Source organism: Dicentrarchus labrax, unplaced genomic scaffold (assembly GCF_905237075.1).
Source record: "Dicentrarchus labrax unplaced genomic scaffold, dlabrax2021, whole genome shotgun sequence".
NCBI classification, from domain to species: domain Eukaryota; kingdom Metazoa; phylum Chordata; class Actinopteri; family Moronidae; genus Dicentrarchus; species Dicentrarchus labrax.
In genome coordinates this window covers 2,340,989-2,360,865 of record NW_026136711.1, presented here as the reverse complement: position 1 = coordinate 2,360,865, position 19,877 = coordinate 2,340,989, and the positions used below count along the sequence as shown (strand labels likewise).

At 39.2% G+C, this 19,877-nt stretch overlaps 1 protein-coding gene and 1 long non-coding RNA gene across 7 annotated transcripts in view; one reads left to right on the top strand and one right to left on the bottom strand.

Moving 5' to 3' along the window:
- Nucleotides 1–19,710, bottom strand: part of vars2 (valyl-tRNA synthetase 2, mitochondrial) — a 32,106-nt gene extending 12,396 nt beyond the window's left edge. The window contains exons 1-18 of one of the 5 annotated variants that reach the window (XM_051415253.1): nt 19,593–19,710; nt 19,066–19,267; nt 18,065–18,146; nt 17,868–17,968; nt 15,117–15,238; nt 14,925–14,991; nt 12,081–12,178; nt 10,732–10,813; nt 10,129–10,248; nt 5,091–5,199; nt 4,921–5,009; nt 3,445–3,535; nt 2,954–3,081; nt 2,688–2,791; nt 1,816–1,897; nt 1,617–1,693; nt 1,335–1,437; nt 1,009–1,102 (exon numbers count right to left, since the gene is read on the bottom strand). In XM_051415253.1, coding sequence (XP_051271213.1) covers nt 1,009–1,102; nt 1,335–1,437; nt 1,617–1,693; nt 1,816–1,897; nt 2,688–2,791; nt 2,954–3,081; nt 3,445–3,535; nt 4,921–5,009; nt 5,091–5,199; nt 10,129–10,248; nt 10,732–10,813; nt 12,081–12,178; nt 14,925–14,991; nt 15,117–15,238; nt 17,868–17,968; nt 18,065–18,146; nt 19,066–19,254 — 1,738 coding nt within the window. In that variant the 5' untranslated portion in view covers nt 19,255–19,267; nt 19,593–19,710. Of the gene's footprint in view, nt 1–1,008; nt 1,103–1,334; nt 1,438–1,616; nt 1,694–1,815; nt 1,898–2,687; nt 2,792–2,953; nt 3,082–3,444; nt 3,536–4,920; nt 5,010–5,090; nt 5,200–10,128; nt 10,249–10,731; nt 10,814–12,080; nt 12,179–14,924; nt 14,992–15,116; nt 15,239–17,867; nt 17,969–18,064; nt 18,147–19,065; nt 19,268–19,411 lie in introns of all 5 variants that reach the window. The other 4 variants (XM_051415252.1, XM_051415255.1, XM_051415256.1 and 1 more) reach the window with 4 other exon arrangements.
- Nucleotides 1–19,877, top strand: part of LOC127372052 (uncharacterized) — a 281,035-nt gene that overhangs the window by 193,476 nt on the left and 67,682 nt on the right. The window lies entirely within an intron of this gene.

The following is a 19,877-nucleotide window of genomic DNA, read 5'->3' as shown; positions in this document are numbered from 1 at the left end:
GCACGTTATACTTATGACAAAAAAACACTAAACATTGGAAAAGGAAAGGCAGGGATTGCATTAAGTGAAGTGGACCTTGAGATGATCACTGCCCACATCATCTTCCGACCTCCCAGCCAGATGAGCCAGACCAATTGCCAACGCAATCGGTGCAACTGCACCATGGGAGCTCAGAGCTAAGAGCTAAGCTAACAGAGCTTGGACCTAACCACTCCCTCCAGAAGTTGCGATGTTGCAACGGCAACAGTTAAAAATTCAACCAATTCCTGACATTGCAATTTTGTACAATCACTGCAACTTTTCTGCAAACTTGATCAATCATTGTAGTTTCCTATGAGTTTCACCAATCGTAGCAGTCCCCGAGCAAAACAATGAGCCTTACATCACCAAACTACAAGCGATGTCATTCTCACTGGAACAAGTTGCCTTTCATTTTTAATGATTTATGCCAAAAAAACGGTAACTATCTTTGCAATTTCCAATTTATCCCGCAATTCCATGTCAAATAAATACCTAAAAACATTGCAACATGCATCGCAATTTTTTAGAAAAGCTCAAGCATTGCAGGCTGCAACAATCCCCTAAAGATGGATGGACTGCCTAAGGCTGCTGCACTACCCAGGCTACTCCTGGCTAATGTCCTGGTCGCAGGAAAATGGACAAAATACGACTCAGGCCAAAACAGCTACGGGAGACTGCTGTGCCGTCAGCTTTACTGATACCTTGCTGCACCACACCATCCAGGATCGTTTGATCATACTGTACTCAATGGAAGGAGCATGACGAGCTCAAATACAGTCTAAGTTGAGGGACAATGTATATGAGATGTCATTCATGAGATATTGCATTTCCAAGAATGTACATATGGAAAGAATAGAATGCCTTCAGCTACTGCTACCGGCAGAGCCATAAAAATATTGCTGATCAAGGATAAATGAGCTTTGCCCTGTGTAAATATGATGGCTGATGAAGAGCAGCAAGTTAAGGGGTAAGATGGAGGTAAGTCACCCTGAGTCAAAGTGATGTCTTCTGGCTTCAATCCATATTTGATAGCTGCTCTCTGTCGGGCCTCGCCCTTGCTCCGTCCCCAAACCCACTGCTCCTGCCACACACAACACAGAGACACACTGAAACTTGCACCCCAGTCTAGGACAAACTGACACTGGTATACATATAGCGTAGACAGCAGCTAGTTAATTCATTAATACAACCACTCATCCATTTCTATACCAGTTTTCCTCTATTCAGGTATGACAGGGCCTGAACAAACAGTCCAACATGGGGACATATATGATCATAACATATAGTATTATTGTTATATATATGGTATTTACATCCACAGACCCAACCTCTTGTTTGTCAGTAGAGTTAGGAAGCTCCACTTGGTAAGCAGGGATCTGATGACCCCACCAAAGCTGCCTGGAAATGCACCAATCACTGCAAGACCAACAGAGGTACATTGTTGACCACCCATACGTTGAAACAAGAGCTCATTCATCATCATTGTGGTGTCATTTCAAGCACATGTCACACCAGTAACAACGACACATTGTTTCTCCTCACACCATTGTTAAAATACATTCATTTTGTCCACATGTAAGGTCAGGACAGTCTACCTGATGTTGGACAGCCAGTTCTTCCATGTCTTGGTGTAGAAGTGAGGGATGATTTCCAGCTGTCCGTCCTCCACAGCCTGACAGGAAAATAAATGGTTTAACAAATGTTTTCAAAGGGTTCAAAGATGAGATGATATTACTTGACTACTGTATGACATGGTTACTAATCAATATCAATATCTCACAGCCACCAACCCACCTGTGTAGCCTTTTTAGCCATTTCATCACAGTGGATGTACCACTGCTTCTTTAGAAGAGGTTCAATGATATCTCCTGAGCGACTGAGACCAGGAGGAAGGAGGAAGAAGAGAAGAGAGAAACCACAGATGTATAAGAATATTACACATTACACATTGCAGCCTCTACTGTCTTATTTATAAAATATATGAATATATCTATCATTACATAGTTTATGGATTTCCCAACAGCAAAAATATACCCAAAAATACTAGATAGTAGATATGTATTTGCATCTTTACTAGAAGGAGCTCTGTGCTTTACTGCAAAAACTCTGGTGTCTGTTGTGGACTGGGTCAGTGTACTTTGCAGCGAATGGATTTTTGTATCGAAATGCGAAAACCAAAACCAAAACAGCTTGTTTCCCGTCTAGCACTTACAAATAGGGGAACAAAAAAAGAGTTTGGGGCTTTTATTTAGAAAAAAAAACGAAAACGGGCTGTTTTCTGTTTATTGCTCCCCTATTTATAAATGGTAGTTTCCTGATTTTAGTTTTCTCATTTCAAAACGAAAATCCAAAACGCAAGTACACTGACCAGCTAGACTGACTGACATGGGAGCTGAAATGAAACCAATCTGCTTTGCAACTGGTAAACCCAGTTTAAAGTGTCACACTGTGCAGATTATCTTACAAACATTTGAGCCTCAAACAAAATACATACCCAGGTTTACATAGGCGATCTGAGTGAGGGTTTAAAATACAATTAAAAACGTCCCAGATAATTGGTCATTTTAATCAATTTGCTGGCATAACTGGAAAACTACCCACTTTCTGTGTTTAAGTCAGAATGAGCCTGGTGTTGTGAGCGCCTTTGTGTGTGCATGTTCCACTACCTGCAGACAGGTAAGGTCATGGCGTGACTCTTCTTTCCTCTGAACAGTTTCTTCTCAAACAAGGCATCCACAACGAACTGTCTAGCATCAAATCGCTTCACCCCCTTAGAAGAGACAAACAGCTGCGATGAAAATACACCAAACCCTGAGCTGTTTTACAAGGCCCGTTAACTTCTTGTGTTGCAACCTGAGACAGCTGACATATCAAGATAAAAGACTCTTCAACATTCTGTATACAATGTTTACAGATAGTGACAGACATGCACCTCGAGCCATTGCCCACAGGGGGGCCTCATGGTGCCATCTCCTCCAATCACAGTGAGTCGTGGCAGTGAGTGTCTCTGTGACAGCAGGAAGTCAGTGTGGTCATGAGCAGGAGTCACCTTCACTGCACCTGCAAAACACAAACACAGGGAACTGATCAACACAAGTAGTTCACATACACCGATCAGCCATAACATTCTGAGCACTGACAGGTGAAGTGAATAACACTGATTATCTGGTTATCATGGCACCTGTCAGTGAGTGGGATATATCAGGCAGCAAGTGAACATTTTGTCCTCAAAGGTGATGTGTTTGAAGCAGGAAAAATGGGCAGCGAGGATTTGAGCGACTTTGACAAGGGCCAAATTGTGATGGCTAGACGACTGGGTCAGAGCATCTCCAAAACTGCAGCTCTTTTCTCTGCAATAAACAAGCTGTGAGGCTTTTGATGTTGATATTTTGATGAGACTGTGTCAGATGGTGTTGCTCTCACCGGTTCCTAGCTCCATGTCCACCATTGAATCTGTGATGATGGGCAGGAGTCTGTCTGTGAAGGGGTGTCTGCACAGCTTCCCATGAACAGCCTGAAACAATGTGGATAAAGTAGAAAGATATGAGCACTGCTATCTTAACAAATGCCCTGTTATAATCAGTTATCATTTGTTTCTACTATTCAGATTTGGTCTGCATTTACTTGGCTACTTCCTGCTTTGGGAGATATAACAATTTATACCATGAGACAGTAGAAATGCATCAACAGCTACACCATCTTCAAAGTTCTTTATTTCCTGGGTGTATACACCAATCAGCCATAACATTATGACCACCTGGGCACCCTGGTGGTCATAATGTTATGCAGCCACATACGCAACAGACTGTACACACTGTGTTCTGACACCTTTCCAACAGAACCAGCATTAACTGTTTCAGCAGTTTGAGCTACGGGCCAGCCTTCACTCCCCCCATGCATCAGTGAGCCTTAGCTACCCTGTCTCCAGTTCACCACTTTTTTTCTGCGCAGGTTTGGAGATGCTCTGACACAGTCGTATAGCCATCACAATTTGGCCCTGGTCAAAGACACTCAAATCCTTAGGCTTCCCATTTTCCTGCTTCTAACACATCAACTTGAGGCAAAATGTTCACTTGCTGCCTGATATATCCCACCCACTGACAGGTGCCATAATAACCAGATAATCAATGTTATTAACTTCATCAGTCAGTGCTCAGAATGTAATGGCTGATCGGTGTTTGTGTGTATGTTTATATGTATAAAAGACCAATAGATAGACCAGTTAATCAGTCGGCTGATTATCTGGCATTTTGGGATAATTGAGATAATGTCTGTGGTCACAAGTTTGATAAACATAAATGTTTCCCCACACATATGCAGACAGCCTTATTAGTGTGGCTGCTGTGGTATGATGTTAGTGCTCCTCTTTGTGAGTTTTGGGAAGGTGGTGAAAAGGTTGGTCTTAATCCCTGTACTGTAAGTCTCATGCACCCTGCTGTAAACATATGCCCAAATTTCCTATATAATAGAATTATACGTTACTTTTCTTGGTTTTAATATCAGCATTATTTATTGGCTATTGGCATTCCTGCTCTCTAAAAATCGTCATCGGCCATTGAAAAACCAATAATGGTCAACCACTGATTTATTGTACAGGCCCTTTTAGTGCTGACATTACGACGGTGTTAGCTGGAGGCAAAACTGGAGGCAGCCAACACAAAACACCCCAAAGTCGGCTACATAACCTACCAAAATCATAATTTTGCTGTGTCATGATGTTTATTGAAAAGACTTCCTTGATCCTTGATCTACAATTGTTTTTTCAGCATGTTAATGTTTATAGGTTGGTCCAATTGGGCTGAAATAGGCTCATGCAATGAATATGTAAAACATGTCAAACTGATCTATCAATATTCATATTCTCTAACTACTGTAGGTAACTTCAACAACAATACTAGCCTGATATCGAGGATCATCAGGGTGAACAGCTACAGCCACATCTCCCAGCATAGTCTCAGGACGGGTGGTGGACACTGCCACCTCTGCTTCTAAAATACAGTACAATCATAATATAACATGATAACCAAGCACAACATGTATCATATTCTCAGACAGTCACAAACACTCACCTTGGCCTTCTATAGGGTACGCAAAAGTAAGCATTGTTCCAAACTCCACCTTGTTTTCATAACCAGGAACAGACAACATGGTCTGCCCAGACAGCTGCTTTGAGTCAACCTACAGCAAATCCACAATTTTAAAGTTGACATACACATTCACTACAATTTTTTCAATACAGCAAAGGAATACATTACAAAATGAATGACGATCATGTCTAAAACATGTACAATAAGTGGACAAAATAGGGGAAAGGCTGTCTGTTTTTTGAAGGGTGCTAGGAACGGGCAGAATGGGGGTAGCTTCTGTCTTACACACTTCTCTGCGCTTTCTTTAGAACAGTCACCCACCCAAAACCCCATAGAGACTGTGTCTGTCCCCCAACCACCTAAATTATTTAAAGAAATAAAAACAAGAGGAGTTCAACATAAAAATCTAATAAAATTAAAACCAACTCCTCAGTAGCACAAAATAAGAGAATGAAATGTGGGCTGTTAAATATCAGGTCTCTGTCCTCTAAAGCTGTTTTAGTGAATGAATTAATATCAGACTATGATATTGATTTACTTTGTCTTACTGAGACCTGGTTGTCTCACGAGGAGTATGTTAGCCTAAATGAATCCACCCCCCCCAGTCATATTAATACTCACATTCCTCGAGGCACTGGCCGAGGAGGTGGACTAGCAGCCATATATGATTTGAGCGTTTTAATGGACCCTAAACCTAAACTAAATTATAATTCATTTGAAAGCCTTGTTCTTAGTCTTTCTCACCCAACTGGAAAACACTGCAGCCAGTTCTATTTGTTATAGTGTACCGCGCTCCTGGACCATACTCTGATTTTATATCTGAATTCTCAGAGTTTCTATCAAGTTTAGTCCTTAAATCAGATAAAGTAATTATTGTAGGTGATTTTAATATTCATGTGAATGTTGACAATGACAGCCTTAGTAACACATTTATATCATTAATAGACTCAATTGGCTTCTGTCAGAGTGTAAATAAACCAACTCATTGTTTTAATCACACTCTTGACCTTGTTCTATCATATGGTCTTCCCACATAATCCTTTCCTATCTGACCATTATTTAATAACTTTTGAATTCATACTATTAGATTATAAGCCATTAGGCAAAACTTCCTACAGCAGATGTCTATCTGACAGTGCTGTAGCTGAATTTAAGGAGGAGATTCCTTCAGTGTTTAATTCAATGCCATGTCTGAATTTAACAGAGTCCTATAACGACTTTAGTCCCTCTGAAATTGATAATCGTCGATAGTGCTACAGGCTCACTACGATCAACATTAGACTCTATCGCTCCTATAAAAAGGAAATTATTAAAACATAGGAGACTAGCACCGTGGTATAACCACCAAACCCGCCAGTTAAAACAAATAGCTAGGAAATCTGAAAGGAAATGGCACTCTTCCAAATTATCAGAATATCGCTCAATTTGGCATAATAATCTTAAAACTTATAGAAAGGCCCTCCGTAATGCCAGAGGAGCCTATTACTCAGCACTAATAGAAGAAAATAAGAATAACGCTAGGTTCCTCTTCAGCACTGTAGCCAGGCTGACAGAGAGTCACAGCTCTATTGAGCCACATATCCCCATAAACTTAAGTAGCAATGACTTCATGAGCTTCTTCTATAATAAAATTATTACTATTAGAGAGAAAATTAATCACCAACTGCCATCAACAGTTATCAGTGGCTCTCCAAGTTCAGGGACTTCTGCCAATGTAAACTTAGATATATATTTAGACTGTTTTTCTGCTATCGATCTTCATCAGTTAACTTCAATCATTTCTTCATCGAAGCCATCAACCTGTCTATTAGACCCGATCCCAACTAGGCTGCTTAAAGAAGTTGTTCCCTTAATTGGCACTTTTTTACTGGATATGATTAATCTTTCTTTATTATCAGGATATGTACCACAGTCCTTTAAAGTAGCTGTAATTAAACCCCTTCTTAAAAAGCCCAGTCTTGACCCAGGGGTTTTAGCCAACTATAGACCGATTTCTAACCTCCCCTTCCTCTCTAAGATTCTGGAGAAAGTAGTCGCCAAAGAGTTGTGTGACTTTCTACATAACAATAGTTTATTTGAGGATTTTCAGTCAGGATTTAGAGTTCATCACAGCAAAGAGACAGCTCTGGTTGAAGTTAATAATGACCTTCTGATTGCTTCTGACAATGGACTTGTCTCTGTACTTGTATTATTAGATCTTAGTGCTGCATTTGACACCATTGACCATAATATTCTTTTACAGAGACTTGAGCATCAAATTGGCATTAAAGGAACCGCACTAAGCTGGTTTAAGTCATATTTATCAGATCGCTCGCAGTTTGTACATGTTAACGATGAATCTTCAATAAATACTACAGTTAGTCATGGAGTTCCACAAGGTTCTGTACTTGGACCAATACTATTTACTTTATATATGCTCCCTTTAGGCAACATTATTAGGAATCACTCCATTAACTTTCAGTGTTATGCAGATGATACGCAGTTATATCTATCAATCAAGCCCAATGAAATTAATCAATTATCTAAATTACAAACATGTCTTAAGGACATAAAATCCTGGATGACCTGCAATTTTCTGATGTTAAACTCAGAAAAAAACGAAATTCTTGTTCTTGGCCCCAAAAACCTTAGAGACTCACTGTCTAAAGATATAGTTACTCTAGATGGCATTAACTTGGCCTCTAGCACCACTGTCAGGAATCTTGGAGTTATCTTTGATCAGGATTTGTCATTTAACTCCCACATAAAGCAGACCTCTAGGACTGCCTTCTTTCATTTACGTAATATTACAAAAATTAGACACATACTATCACAGACAGATGCAGAAAAACTAATCCATGCATTTGTTACTTCAAGGCTGGATTACTGCAACTCTTTATTATCAGGTTGCCCCAATAAGTCCATTAAAACGCTCCAATTAATTCAGAACGCTGCAGCACGAGTACTGACAGGAACTAGAAAAAGAGATCACATCTCTCCTGTATTAGCTTCTCTGCATTGGCTCCCTGTAAAATGTAGAATAGAATTTAAAATCCTTCTCCTCACCTATAAAGCTCTTCATGGTCAGGCCCCTTCGTATCTTAAAGAGCTCATAGTACCCTATTACCCCACTAGAACACTACGTTCTCTGAATGCTGGGCTACTTGTGGTTCCTATAGTCTCTAAAAGTAGAACAGGAGCCAGAGCCTTCATTTACCAAGCTCCTCTCCTGTGGAACCAGCTTCCAGTCGTGGTTCGGGAGGCAGACACCCTCACCCCATTCAAGAGTAGGCTTAAGACATTCCTCTTTGATAAAGCTTATAGTTAGGGCTGGATCAGGTGAGTCCTGAACCATCCCTTAGTTATGCTGCTATAGGCCTAGACTATCGGGGGATTTCCCATGGTGCACTGAGCTCCTCCCTTCCTCTCTCTTTCTGCACTCATTCATGTCCCATTAATGCATGTTACTAACTTCACTTCTTCCCCGGAGTTCTTGTGCTTTCTCGTCTCGCAGGTTCTTGTCGATCCTGGTGGAGCCTCCTGCCATGGTCCTGCTAGATTGCCATTGCCAATACTGTTGTTGCTGTGCACCTGTCTGTCTGTCTGTCTGTCTGTCTGTCTGTCTGTCTCTCGCTCTCTCTCTCTCTGCCTCTCTCTCTCTCTCTCTCTCTCACCCCAACTGGTCGAGACAGACGACCACCCACCTAGAGCTGAAGGATCTGTCCTAGGTTTCTGCCTTTTAACAGGCAGTTTTTCCTTGCCCTTGTCGCCAAGTGCTTGCTCATGGTGGTACTGTTGGGTCTCTGTAATTAATGTTTTAAAGAGTTCGGTCTAGACCTGCTCTATTTGAAAAGTGTCCTGAGATAACTTCTGTTATGAATTGGCGCTATACAAATAAAATTGAATTGAATTGAATTGAATTGGCTCCAGCTCCGAATTTCTTCTCAAAAGCCCCAAATCTTTTAGGCTTTCAAAATACCTTAAACTTTGTGTCATTCCCCCTCAATCTCTCTGACAAATCAATGGAGCACAGGTTCTATCACTGGGGAGATATTGCCATCTACAGGTACTCTGGATAAAGATTATAATAACATAGTATAGTTATAAGAAAATATATCTAACTTTGACTTAATAAGATATTACAGCTAATATTGAACTAAGTAATAGTTACAAGTTTTAGAGAAAGTAGTCTAGTCCCAGTGTTGTAAATGAAGCAGCTGTTTAGTTTTTCACTGTTTAAATAAAAAATGCTAATAATAAGAATGCTGCTGGTGCATTCTTAGGAAAATCTATCCTAAATAACTAAGTTGTCATTGCTTGTAATAAGCATAACTTGTTTACCTTTTCTGCATTTTGTCTCCTTTTAAGGTCCATTACAATCTTTCGACTGACTTGACTTACCCCACTGACAGATTGTTTTGCTCAATCCAAGAAAATTTGATTATATTTAAGAATATTTGAATATAAGGGCTGTTTTTGCAGTGCATAGTGCATCTGGAGGTTCAGTACCAGGCACAGTCCAGGAGCTGACTGTATAATAAGCTGCTACCTTAGTAAATCAGGCGCTGAATACAGACAGATTCAGCAAACTCGAGCAAACAAAATGTAAACAAACATGAAAACCACAGCCATTTTCTTAGTAAATCTGACCCTATTTAGATTAATTCATTTATAGAGATTTTGTTTGACACTGAAAGTAAAATCTGTTTTTGGTGATCAGTGCCAAACCAACGATGACTGGTTTACAGAAGGTTGTTTTAAACCCTATATCTAATGGACTATCTTTAGAAATTGATACATATATATATAATATTTTAAGTGAGCGATTAATCAAATATAAAACTCCTTTTCAAAGTATGACATGTAGTCCTGATCATTGGCTAGAAAGACGAGAAAACAGGTGATCGAAGGGGAGTCACTGCTGGCAGCCATGGAAAAGGAGGAGCCTAACTTATGTTAAAGTTTAACATCGCCTACATGTGATAAGCATTATTCTGTCCACCTGTAGTATTTACTGTATATACATGTGAAGCTGTTTCACCTCTATGTCAGAGATAGCAGATTCCAGAGCACAGCTCCAGTTGACCAAACCTTCTGAGCGATAAATCAGACCACAATCACACAGCCTGACGAAGGCCTCAGTCACAGCCCTGCTGAAACCCTGAAATATCACAAAAACAACAAAAATCATATTTTAAATACTTCCAAAGTGCTACTTTTTACATTTGTTTAACATTACTATAAAAGCCTACTTATCACCTCTAATAGCCAGTGGTATACTTCAGTATAATGAAGCATACAAGAAGGGAGCTTACACTTATGCTCTCTCTAAGCTGTGGGCCCCACTGGTTCCTTTAACTAGCTGAAGAAAAGGGCACTTTTTAGGAGCCAATTCTGCAGTCTCAAGTCTACTTATACAGAAGGTGACACCAAGGTGGGGCCCACGTAGTAAGAGGGTATAGACTAAACCTTAAGTGCTGCATGAGCGAGAGATGAACCCACAAGATCTGGAGTTACGATACGTTACTGACATTCAGGCCTATTAATTTTGAAAGAGCAACAGTCAATGGGGAAACTACTACATTCCACTGATCAATGGTGTAATCTCATCACTATAACATAACATATGTGACTGGAGTCTTACTGGATCCATAGTGAAACACGCTCTGCTCCAGTCCAGAGAAGCACCGAGCCTTCTCAGCTGGTGGTAGATCTCTTCTCCTTTCCTGGGACACACAAGGACAAAATACTTAAATTTAACTTAAATGCACATGTACAGTTTAGTTTTTTTAGTCAAGCTACTTAAAATATTTTGCACACCGTTGTACTTGCACATTGCATATAATGTATATATTTTTCATTTATGGTTCTATATTTTCTATTATATTTTGTAATAATCTTATTGTGATAAGATTGTATGGACACTGCACTCTTTTTACTGCACTATATTTCCCAATGCTGCTGTGTAACTAGAATTTCTCCTACGGGGATTAATAAAGGTATATCTTATCTTATCTTAAAAGTACTCATCTCAACAAAGCAAACATGCGTGGAACAAACAGTAGATGAAAAGTTACGATGTGAATGAGACAGGTAAATACAGTATACTGTTTTACTGTATACTGCTTATACTGGCTGCTATTTATTTACTACTATACTGTTTAAACTGTTATATACTGTTTATACTGTTTTTTACTGACTGTTCTTTTTGCAATGTTAATGTTAAAATTATATGCTACATAATCTTTCTGCTGCTATTACCATCTGCCTTTTTTGCATTATCACAAGTATTGTATTGTACATTTTATATTATTGTATATTTTATATTTTATTGTCTGTTGTGTGTAATTTTAGTATTAGGAAATGTCTTTTCTTATCCGTTGTGCCTGTGCACTTTATCTGTTTCACCGCAGGTGAATGAGAAACGTTCTCTCGATTCCTTGTATGTCTGGTGCATGTAAAGAATTGACATTAAAGCTGACTTTGACTTTGACTTTGAAATACACTTCCTCACCTCATGTTCCAAATACCAGGCTCTGAAATTAACATTTTCCTTCTTTTGTAAAAAAAACAAAAAACCACTGAAAACATAACAGACATAGAGAGACTATCATATTTACTTTCGGAAATGCTCAAATGTCAGATTATTGCTGCAAAATGTATCACCTCCTGTCATAACCTGAGGACAATCAGTTGAACCTGAGAAAAGACTGTTTAATTTTAATTGTAGTTATTGTTACTATTATTATTGCATATATCAGTCAACCTGGTTTGTAAATCTGTAAATAATTTAATCAATATATTGCTATGCTATGCCACATACACACATACACACATGCACACATACAGAGCAAAGTGTTCATTGTTTTCTGATATTTTCTTAATTTTATGAATTATTTTTTAGTACTTATTTTTTATTTATATTGTCTTTGTTACACTCAACACTGCCAATAAAACATATTGAACTGAATTTAATTAAATATGAAGACTCACTCGTTCTTCCATTTCCACACCTCCTGTAGAAACTCTTGCCTGGTGAAGTCCTGTCTGCGCTTCCCTTCTTCCCTCAGCAGCCTCCTCTCCACCACTGTCTGACACACACATAAATGACTCTGTGAAATGGGAGGCCACATTCTAGAGCATTGTTTAGCAAATACAGTCAAATGTAGCTAGTACAATTGCTTTGCAAGGAAGTTTTCTCAGTAAATCTGTTAGATATATATATAAAGTCGGTGTATATCCTGATGAGAATGAACTTAATTTACCACCTAATAATCATATAAGTTATATGCTTTTTTCACACATTCAACACATACATAGAATAGACAAGGGTTGCAAACAAACAATATTCAACACAGCTGATTTTTCCTCTTTTCAAGCTGAGTATAGTTTGCCTCTAACTGTAACATTAAAGCTTCTATAGGTAACGTTTATAAAATAACTTTTTATCATATTTGCTGACACTTTCCCTATATTCTGACACAAATCTGGTTCCACTGGCTCCTTCAAGTGCTCAGAGCTAAGAAAGAGGGTTGATTGTTGAGTTTCATTCCCAAGTCCTAGGAATGAAACTCATCAATCAACTATCTTCAATCCACCAAACCAACATGTCTTTATATCTTTCTCAGCTCTGATTGGTTGTTTTCATTCAGGTCCAGTGGATTCTGGAAGCTGGTTTAAGTCATATTTATCAGATCGCTCGCAGTTTGTACATGTTAACGATGAATCTTCAATAAATACTACAGTTAGTCATGGAGTTCCACAAGGTTCTGTACTTGGACCAATACTATTTACTTTATATATGCTCCCTTTAGGCAACATTATTAGGAATCACTCCATTAACTTTCAGTGTTATGCAGATGATACGCAGTTATATCTATCAATCAAGCCCAATGAAATTAATCAATTATCTAAATTACAAACATGTCTTAAGGACATAAAATCCTGGATGACCTGCAATTTTCTGATGTTAAACTCAGAAAAAAACGAAATTCTTGTTCTTGGCCCCAAAAACCTTAGAGACTCACTGTCTAAAGATATAGTTACTCTAGATGGCATTAACTTGGCCTCTAGCACCACTGTCAGGAATCTTGGAGTTATCTTTGATCAGGATTTGTCATTTAACTCCCACATAAAGCAGACCTCTAGGACTGCCTTCTTTCATTTACGTAATATTACAAAAATTAGACACATACTATCACAGACAGATGCAGAAAAACTAATCCATGCATTTGTTACTTCAAGGCTGGATTACTGCAACTCTTTATTATCAGGTTGCCCCAATAAGTCCATTAAAACGCTCCAATTAATTCAGAACGCTGCAGCACGAGTACTGACAGGAACTAGAAAAAGAGATCACATCTCTCCTGTACTAGCTTCTCTGCACTGGCTCCCTGTAAAATGTAGAATAGAATTTAAAATCCTTCTCCTCACCTATAAAGCTCTTCATGGTCAGGCCCCTTCGTATCTTAAAGAGCTCATAGTACCCTATTACCCCACTAGAACACTACGTTCTCTGAATGCTGGGCTACTTGTGGTTCCTATAGTCTCTAAAAAGTAGAACAGGAGCCAGAGCCTTCAGTTACCAAGCTCCTCTCCTGTGGAACCAGCTTCCAGTTGTGCTTCGGGAGGCAGACACCCTCACCACATTCAAGAGTAGGCTTAAGACATTCCTCTTTGATAAAGCTTATAGTTAGGGCTGGATCAGGTGAGTCCTGAACCATCCCTTAGTTATGCTGCTATAGGCCTAGACTATCGGGGGATTTCCCATGGTGCACTGAGCTCCTCCCTTCCTCTCTCTTTCTGCACTCATTCATGTCCCATTAATGCATGTTACTAACTTCACTTCTTCCCCGGAGTTCTTGTGCTTTCTCGTCTCGCAGGTTCTTGTCGATCCTGGTGGAGCCTCCTGCCATGGTCCTGCTAGATTGCCATTGCCAATACTGTTGTTGCTGTGCACCTGTCTGTCTGTCTGTCTGTCTGTCTGTCTGTCTGTCTCTCGCTCTCTCTCTCTCTGCCTCTCTCTCTCTCTCTCTCTCTCTCACCCCAACTGGTCGAGACAGACGACCACCCACCTAGAGCCGGAGGATCTGTCCTAGGTTTCTGCCTTTTAACAGGCAGTTTTTCCTTGCCCTTGTCGCCAAGTGCTTGCTCATGGTGGTACTGTTGGGTCTCTGTAATTAATGTTTTAAAGAGTTCGGTCTAGACCTGCTCTATTTGAAAAGTGTCCTGAGATAACTTCTGTTATGAATTGGCGCTATACAAATAAAATTGAATTGAATTGACTTGAATTGAATTGAATTGAATTGAATTCTGCCATTAGGAGCACTAGGAGGAGGCTGATAACTTCAAGTGACTTATTGAACCACAGCCTTCCTTTGAGTTGGCAACACTGATCTTCACCGTTTGCAGAAGAAGAGGGTCATACTTGTGCAAGTAAAGTGATCAACTCAAGTAGCCTAACTGTCATCAGCTGGAACAGTATGTTCTGATGAAATAAACTGTTCACTGTAATCATACCTGCTGTCCATAGTGGCTGTGAAAAGATCTCCTTCCAGTTTCGAAGTAAGGGATGGTGGTCTTCATGAAGCTAATATGAAACTTCAGCAGAGGTAATCAACTGGGTATCCATTGTGGATTTTATCCCCATCAATTACACTGAAACTGCATACGGAAGAGATCTCTTCCAGGACAGTATGAACAGCAGGAACATTTAAAGCAACTGACAAGTCTTTCTTAAATATGATCATGTAAAAATAGCTTTAGGTGAGAATTGAGAGCCTATCCTTTAAAATCAAAACTGTCATGAAAGAGGAGGACAAGAGGAAGTTGAGTTACCTGTGTTGCAATTCCTGCATGGTCACATCCAGGGACCCACAACACTCTGTAGCCCTGCATCCTTCTCCTGATGGATTACAAATAGATATATTATTGCTCCATCAACAAGTACGGCTTCTCAATCCAACTCAATTCTTAACTAGTGACATCTGATACTTCACATAACATGCTACATATGTTGTTGGGAGTTACCATCGAACCAGCGCGTCTTCTACAGCTACAGTCAGAGCATGGCCCAGGTGCAGAGAGCCGGTCACATTTGGTGGAGGAATACACAGAGAGAAGGTCTGGTCCACAATGTGAGGTAACCTCTCCTGAAGACATGACAATATGAAATAAAGTTAGTAGGCAAAAATATGTTTTTACACTCAAAAATCATGTCAAAGTAATTTTCGAATATAGATATTTCCGAAAAAAAAAAAAAACATTAAACTCTTAAAAAGAAATCTACTCCTTCTACCTCATTAACAATTCCAGAATCTATGAATATGCAGTTCAATTAAAATGTTCATTTCTAAAGTTGTCCTGCTGGACACAAGATGTCTCCTACTTCATTCAGTGTATGTGCACTGGTGGCTTCAAGTTTCTACATCACACTGTAGAAAAGTTGCATACTGGACTAGGATTGACTGCTAAACTATTTGTGATGTCACAACTCATGGATGTAGGCCCCGCCCTTTAAAATTAGATTTTCAGTGAGCACAGAGAAACTTTCCACTTTCAGCAAGAATGTGAAAACATTCTTCTTCTCGTGTCAAACTGCACAAAAATCATTCATACAGCACACTGTAGGAACAAGAAAGAAAAATTTACTGGAGGGGCACTTTAATATTTTCTTAATAATTTAAAGTAATTATAATACCTTTATTTGTAATAAAGATAAATTACATAAAATAATAAATGATACCATATTGTCCTTGAGATATAATTATACAAGTCAGTTAGCTGATGTTTGAAAGGAAATACAAAACAGTACAGTGACAGTACAGATTGTGAACGGTGATTCATTCCACATTTCAGGTGCCATGGCAGAAAATGCAGTCATCCTTGGTTGCAACCAAGGAACTTTGAGAGGAGCTTGGAAGTAATCCATTTATGGCTGTGTAGGTGATTAACAGAATCTTGAACGGCTTTTTGGTGGCAATGGGAAGCCTCTTTTTCTGGTTCCAGTAAAAGCTGAGTAAACGAATTCCAAAAAGTTCTCTACCCCATGACATCCAACTGTCAATGACTGTCACATCTCATACTAACGATACGAACCACCTCCATCACTCTCCCCCCTAAAGCATGCACATAACAAATCCTATTCAACACAGTATGCATAACCACCGCTTGCGTTTATGATTTTCTTGTTACATTGTATGTATTTCTTCTTTACATGTTTATTTTGTATGTTGTTGTTTTTTTGTATTGTATTACTTTATTAATCCCACAACAGGGAAATTCCCTTGTCACACCCCTCTACCTATTACTACAAAACACACATACACATTGCCAAGAAGGAAAAAGTTAAACACCTCACTATGAATAGACCTCTTTAAAGCTGCAGTAGGTAATTTTTTATAAAAAACATTTTTGTCATATTTGCTGAAACTTTCACTATATCCTGACAGTAGTACACGAGACAGACAATTTGAAAAACTCTGGTTCTTCTCATTCCCAGGGTCCCAATGTGTCTGTATTTGACACCCTGGGAATGAGACTTTTGCCTCTGATTGGTTGTTTTTGGATTCAGGCCCAGGGGATTCTTGCAAATGCCACTTACTTCAAGCTTCCAACCAAAAGCATCTTCATATCTTTCTTGGCTCTGACTGGTTGTTTTTGTTCAGGCCCGGTGGATTCTTGAAAATGCCATTAGGAGCGCCAGAACAAGCAAGGACAACCCGATCTTCTGGCTTACTAGATTTTTCATCTACTACTGTCAGGATGTAGTGAAAATTTCAGCAAATATGACAAAAGGCTATTTTTAGATAAGTTACCTACTGCAGCTTTAAAGAGGACATAACAATAGAGAAACTGACCGCATCCATTAATCATAACATACATCAGTTCCACAAAGTGTGGGAGGTACTGCAATGCTTCCATAGTGAAATACACAGCACAATAATCAACAACAGCTAAGGTATCCTCCTCCTGGCACGTAACGTATGCATCTACTAAAAGGTCTTTGATTCATTGTGGAACAATGAAGAACCAGTTAAGTTTGGGCAATGTTTAACTTGGATTTCATTTGAGAAACTAGTGAAAAACATGTAGTTCATGTTCTTCAATGGTATTTCTACAACATTCTACTTGGCTCCTTATATTAATAGTATTTTTACCTGCTAATAAAAATACAATTTATTTCTATGGTGGGTTTATGGCGTAAAAACTACCAAAGGGAGACAGAACAGAACAAGAATTACTGTCCCACAGTTGTGACCCTCCGCCAACCAGTCCAGTTGCAGTTTACATCCATGTCTGTCCAGACTCATATAGAATATGTAGTGAATACTTGGTGGAATGAATAAAAGTGTACTTTTTGGATAAAATGGAAGTTATCACTATATTGATAATACATATGTATGAATGCAGTGAATATACATTACACATGTACTTGATTACTATGTAAAAATGGATTCTTACATAGCATCTTTCATTCTTAATTATGGCTAAAAGGCTATTTTGAGGTCACAATGACCCTTGACCTTTGAGTGTTACCAGTTCAATGTCCGACCAACTGTGAAATATGGTCACAATCTCCCCTCTGTTCCTGAGTTATGGAGTTGAATAACGGCCAAAAAAGTGTTTTCCTAAGACATTATGATGTCAAAGTGAAGCTGACCTTTAACCTTTTGGATAAAACATGCCATGACTTCATTTTTGTATAGCATTAAACATCTGTGTGAAATTCTGTCATCTTTTAGGAAGTTGTTACATTGAATTCTGTTCTAAAATGCTCACATGTTGCTCTGGACTAAAGAATCCCTCTTTCTCCCACCACTGATACCAGCTGGACTCCACATACTCCGGATTGTACGCGGATGGGAACAGCAAGCTGGTGTCTGCAAAAAAAACCCAGCTTTTTTAAGTTTGCAGAAAGACACAACAGACAAGATGGTGCTGGAAAAGTCCATAACATATGACAGGAAGTCAGTCACCTTTCTTTGTCCCAGGAGGTGTCTTAGTGGTGTATGCTATCTTCTGCTTCTCACTCCATTTCAGTTCTTCATCTGCAGTAGTCTGGAAACACAAATTTCAGCATTCAAACTGGGTTGGGTCTACTGTGTTTTTTCTATACCTTATATTTCATTGTAATTACCACTTTAAAACTGCTAATTCTTGTGAAAATATTTGCTGAAACTTTGACTATATCAGTAGTACATAATACAGATTATCTGTGAAAAAATCAGGATCCCCTGGCTCGTTCTAGCACTCCTAAGAGCATTAGCAAGAATCAACCGGGCCTGAACATAAAAAAACAATCAGACCCAAGAAAGATAGTGGATTGTTGGGTCTCATACCCAGGGCGTCAAATACAGATGCTTTGAGACCCTGGGAATGAGACTCAACACACATCAAGTTGTTGCATTATGGGATCAGTAGGATCCAGTACTTTTGGTGCTTCACCCACACCAGTGGCTAAAAGTCAGGCTATCTCAGCCTTTTCTACACAGATTTTGACATTTTTTTAATCTGTATGTTACAATACTAAATTGTTGGAGTACCCCTTTATTAATGGATAAAGCACTGACCTAACATTACCATATGATTGATCCTGAACACAAGGCTTTTCTGTTTAGTGACACATCAGCTTTGACAGGTCATTAATGAGTAGATTAAAGTATAGTAGTCTCTACATTTGGAGAAAAAAAAATTACTGATTGGTAATTTCACCTTTAGCTATTTCTATTCAATGTTCATTATTGTGCCATAATAATGAGTGAGAATAAATTAGCATATATTTCTGTCACCCCTTAAAGTCTCCATGTCACCTTCTGGAAACCTTGTGACTATTTCTCTTGATCTGCCCTTATATCTCGCCATCATAGTGTTACTTTGACTAGAATATTCTTTCCTTATGAGCCTGTTGGATGTAACATCAGAACTGTAGACTCCATGTTAGCTTTGGATTTTTTCCGGATGCTTCTTTGCTACTTACTATGTGTTGACTTGACAGTATGGCCTCCTCTCTCTCTCGTCTGCGCCTCTGTTTCTCTGCTTGGGGTCGTGGAGAAGACTTTGACTGAGATGAAGAGGGGGGTGAAGGTTTCGGTGGGTTGCTGGAACAGAGTCTGGCTGCTTCTCTCCCTGCCAGCCTCAAATTCAGGACACGACCTGTCCTCCACATACTCAACAACGCACTGCGCAAATAACACACACAGAAAACCAGTCAAATAATGGAAGAACCGGCTGTTGACTCAGATAAGTTAGCTAGACCTGAAATAAACGTATCTATGTTGACAGTTAGTATTTCGATTAACTTAGCTAACGTTAAGTCTACTTACTGTGCTTCAATAACACGGAGTACTCAGACATGCCAGCCTTAGCTAACGTTAGCTACTTTGTCATTGTAAACCCGACAGAGTGCATTTCTGTAACGCTGCGAATCATATGTAAACCTGGCATCATTGTATAGCCTCGTAGAACAATTCTTTCATTTCATAGTACTCTGTTATTTATATATACTTATTTGATTCTCAACATGAGGATGGCGTTTGTTGACGGATCGTTAAAACTTCGCGGACAACAGGAAACAATCCCTGCCCGTCTGGAAATGTCTTCCCCACCACACTTCCACTGTCAAGCTAAAACGAAAAAGAAACAAAGGATTCTGGCTCAATTTCAAAATAAAACGATGTAGGGAAACAGTGTTCACCAAAATTAATATTAATGTACTGAATGTTGTTTTATTGCAGACATAATATTGTTACAGTGGTTTCATGTGAATCTTGCTTATTTGTGCGACAGCAC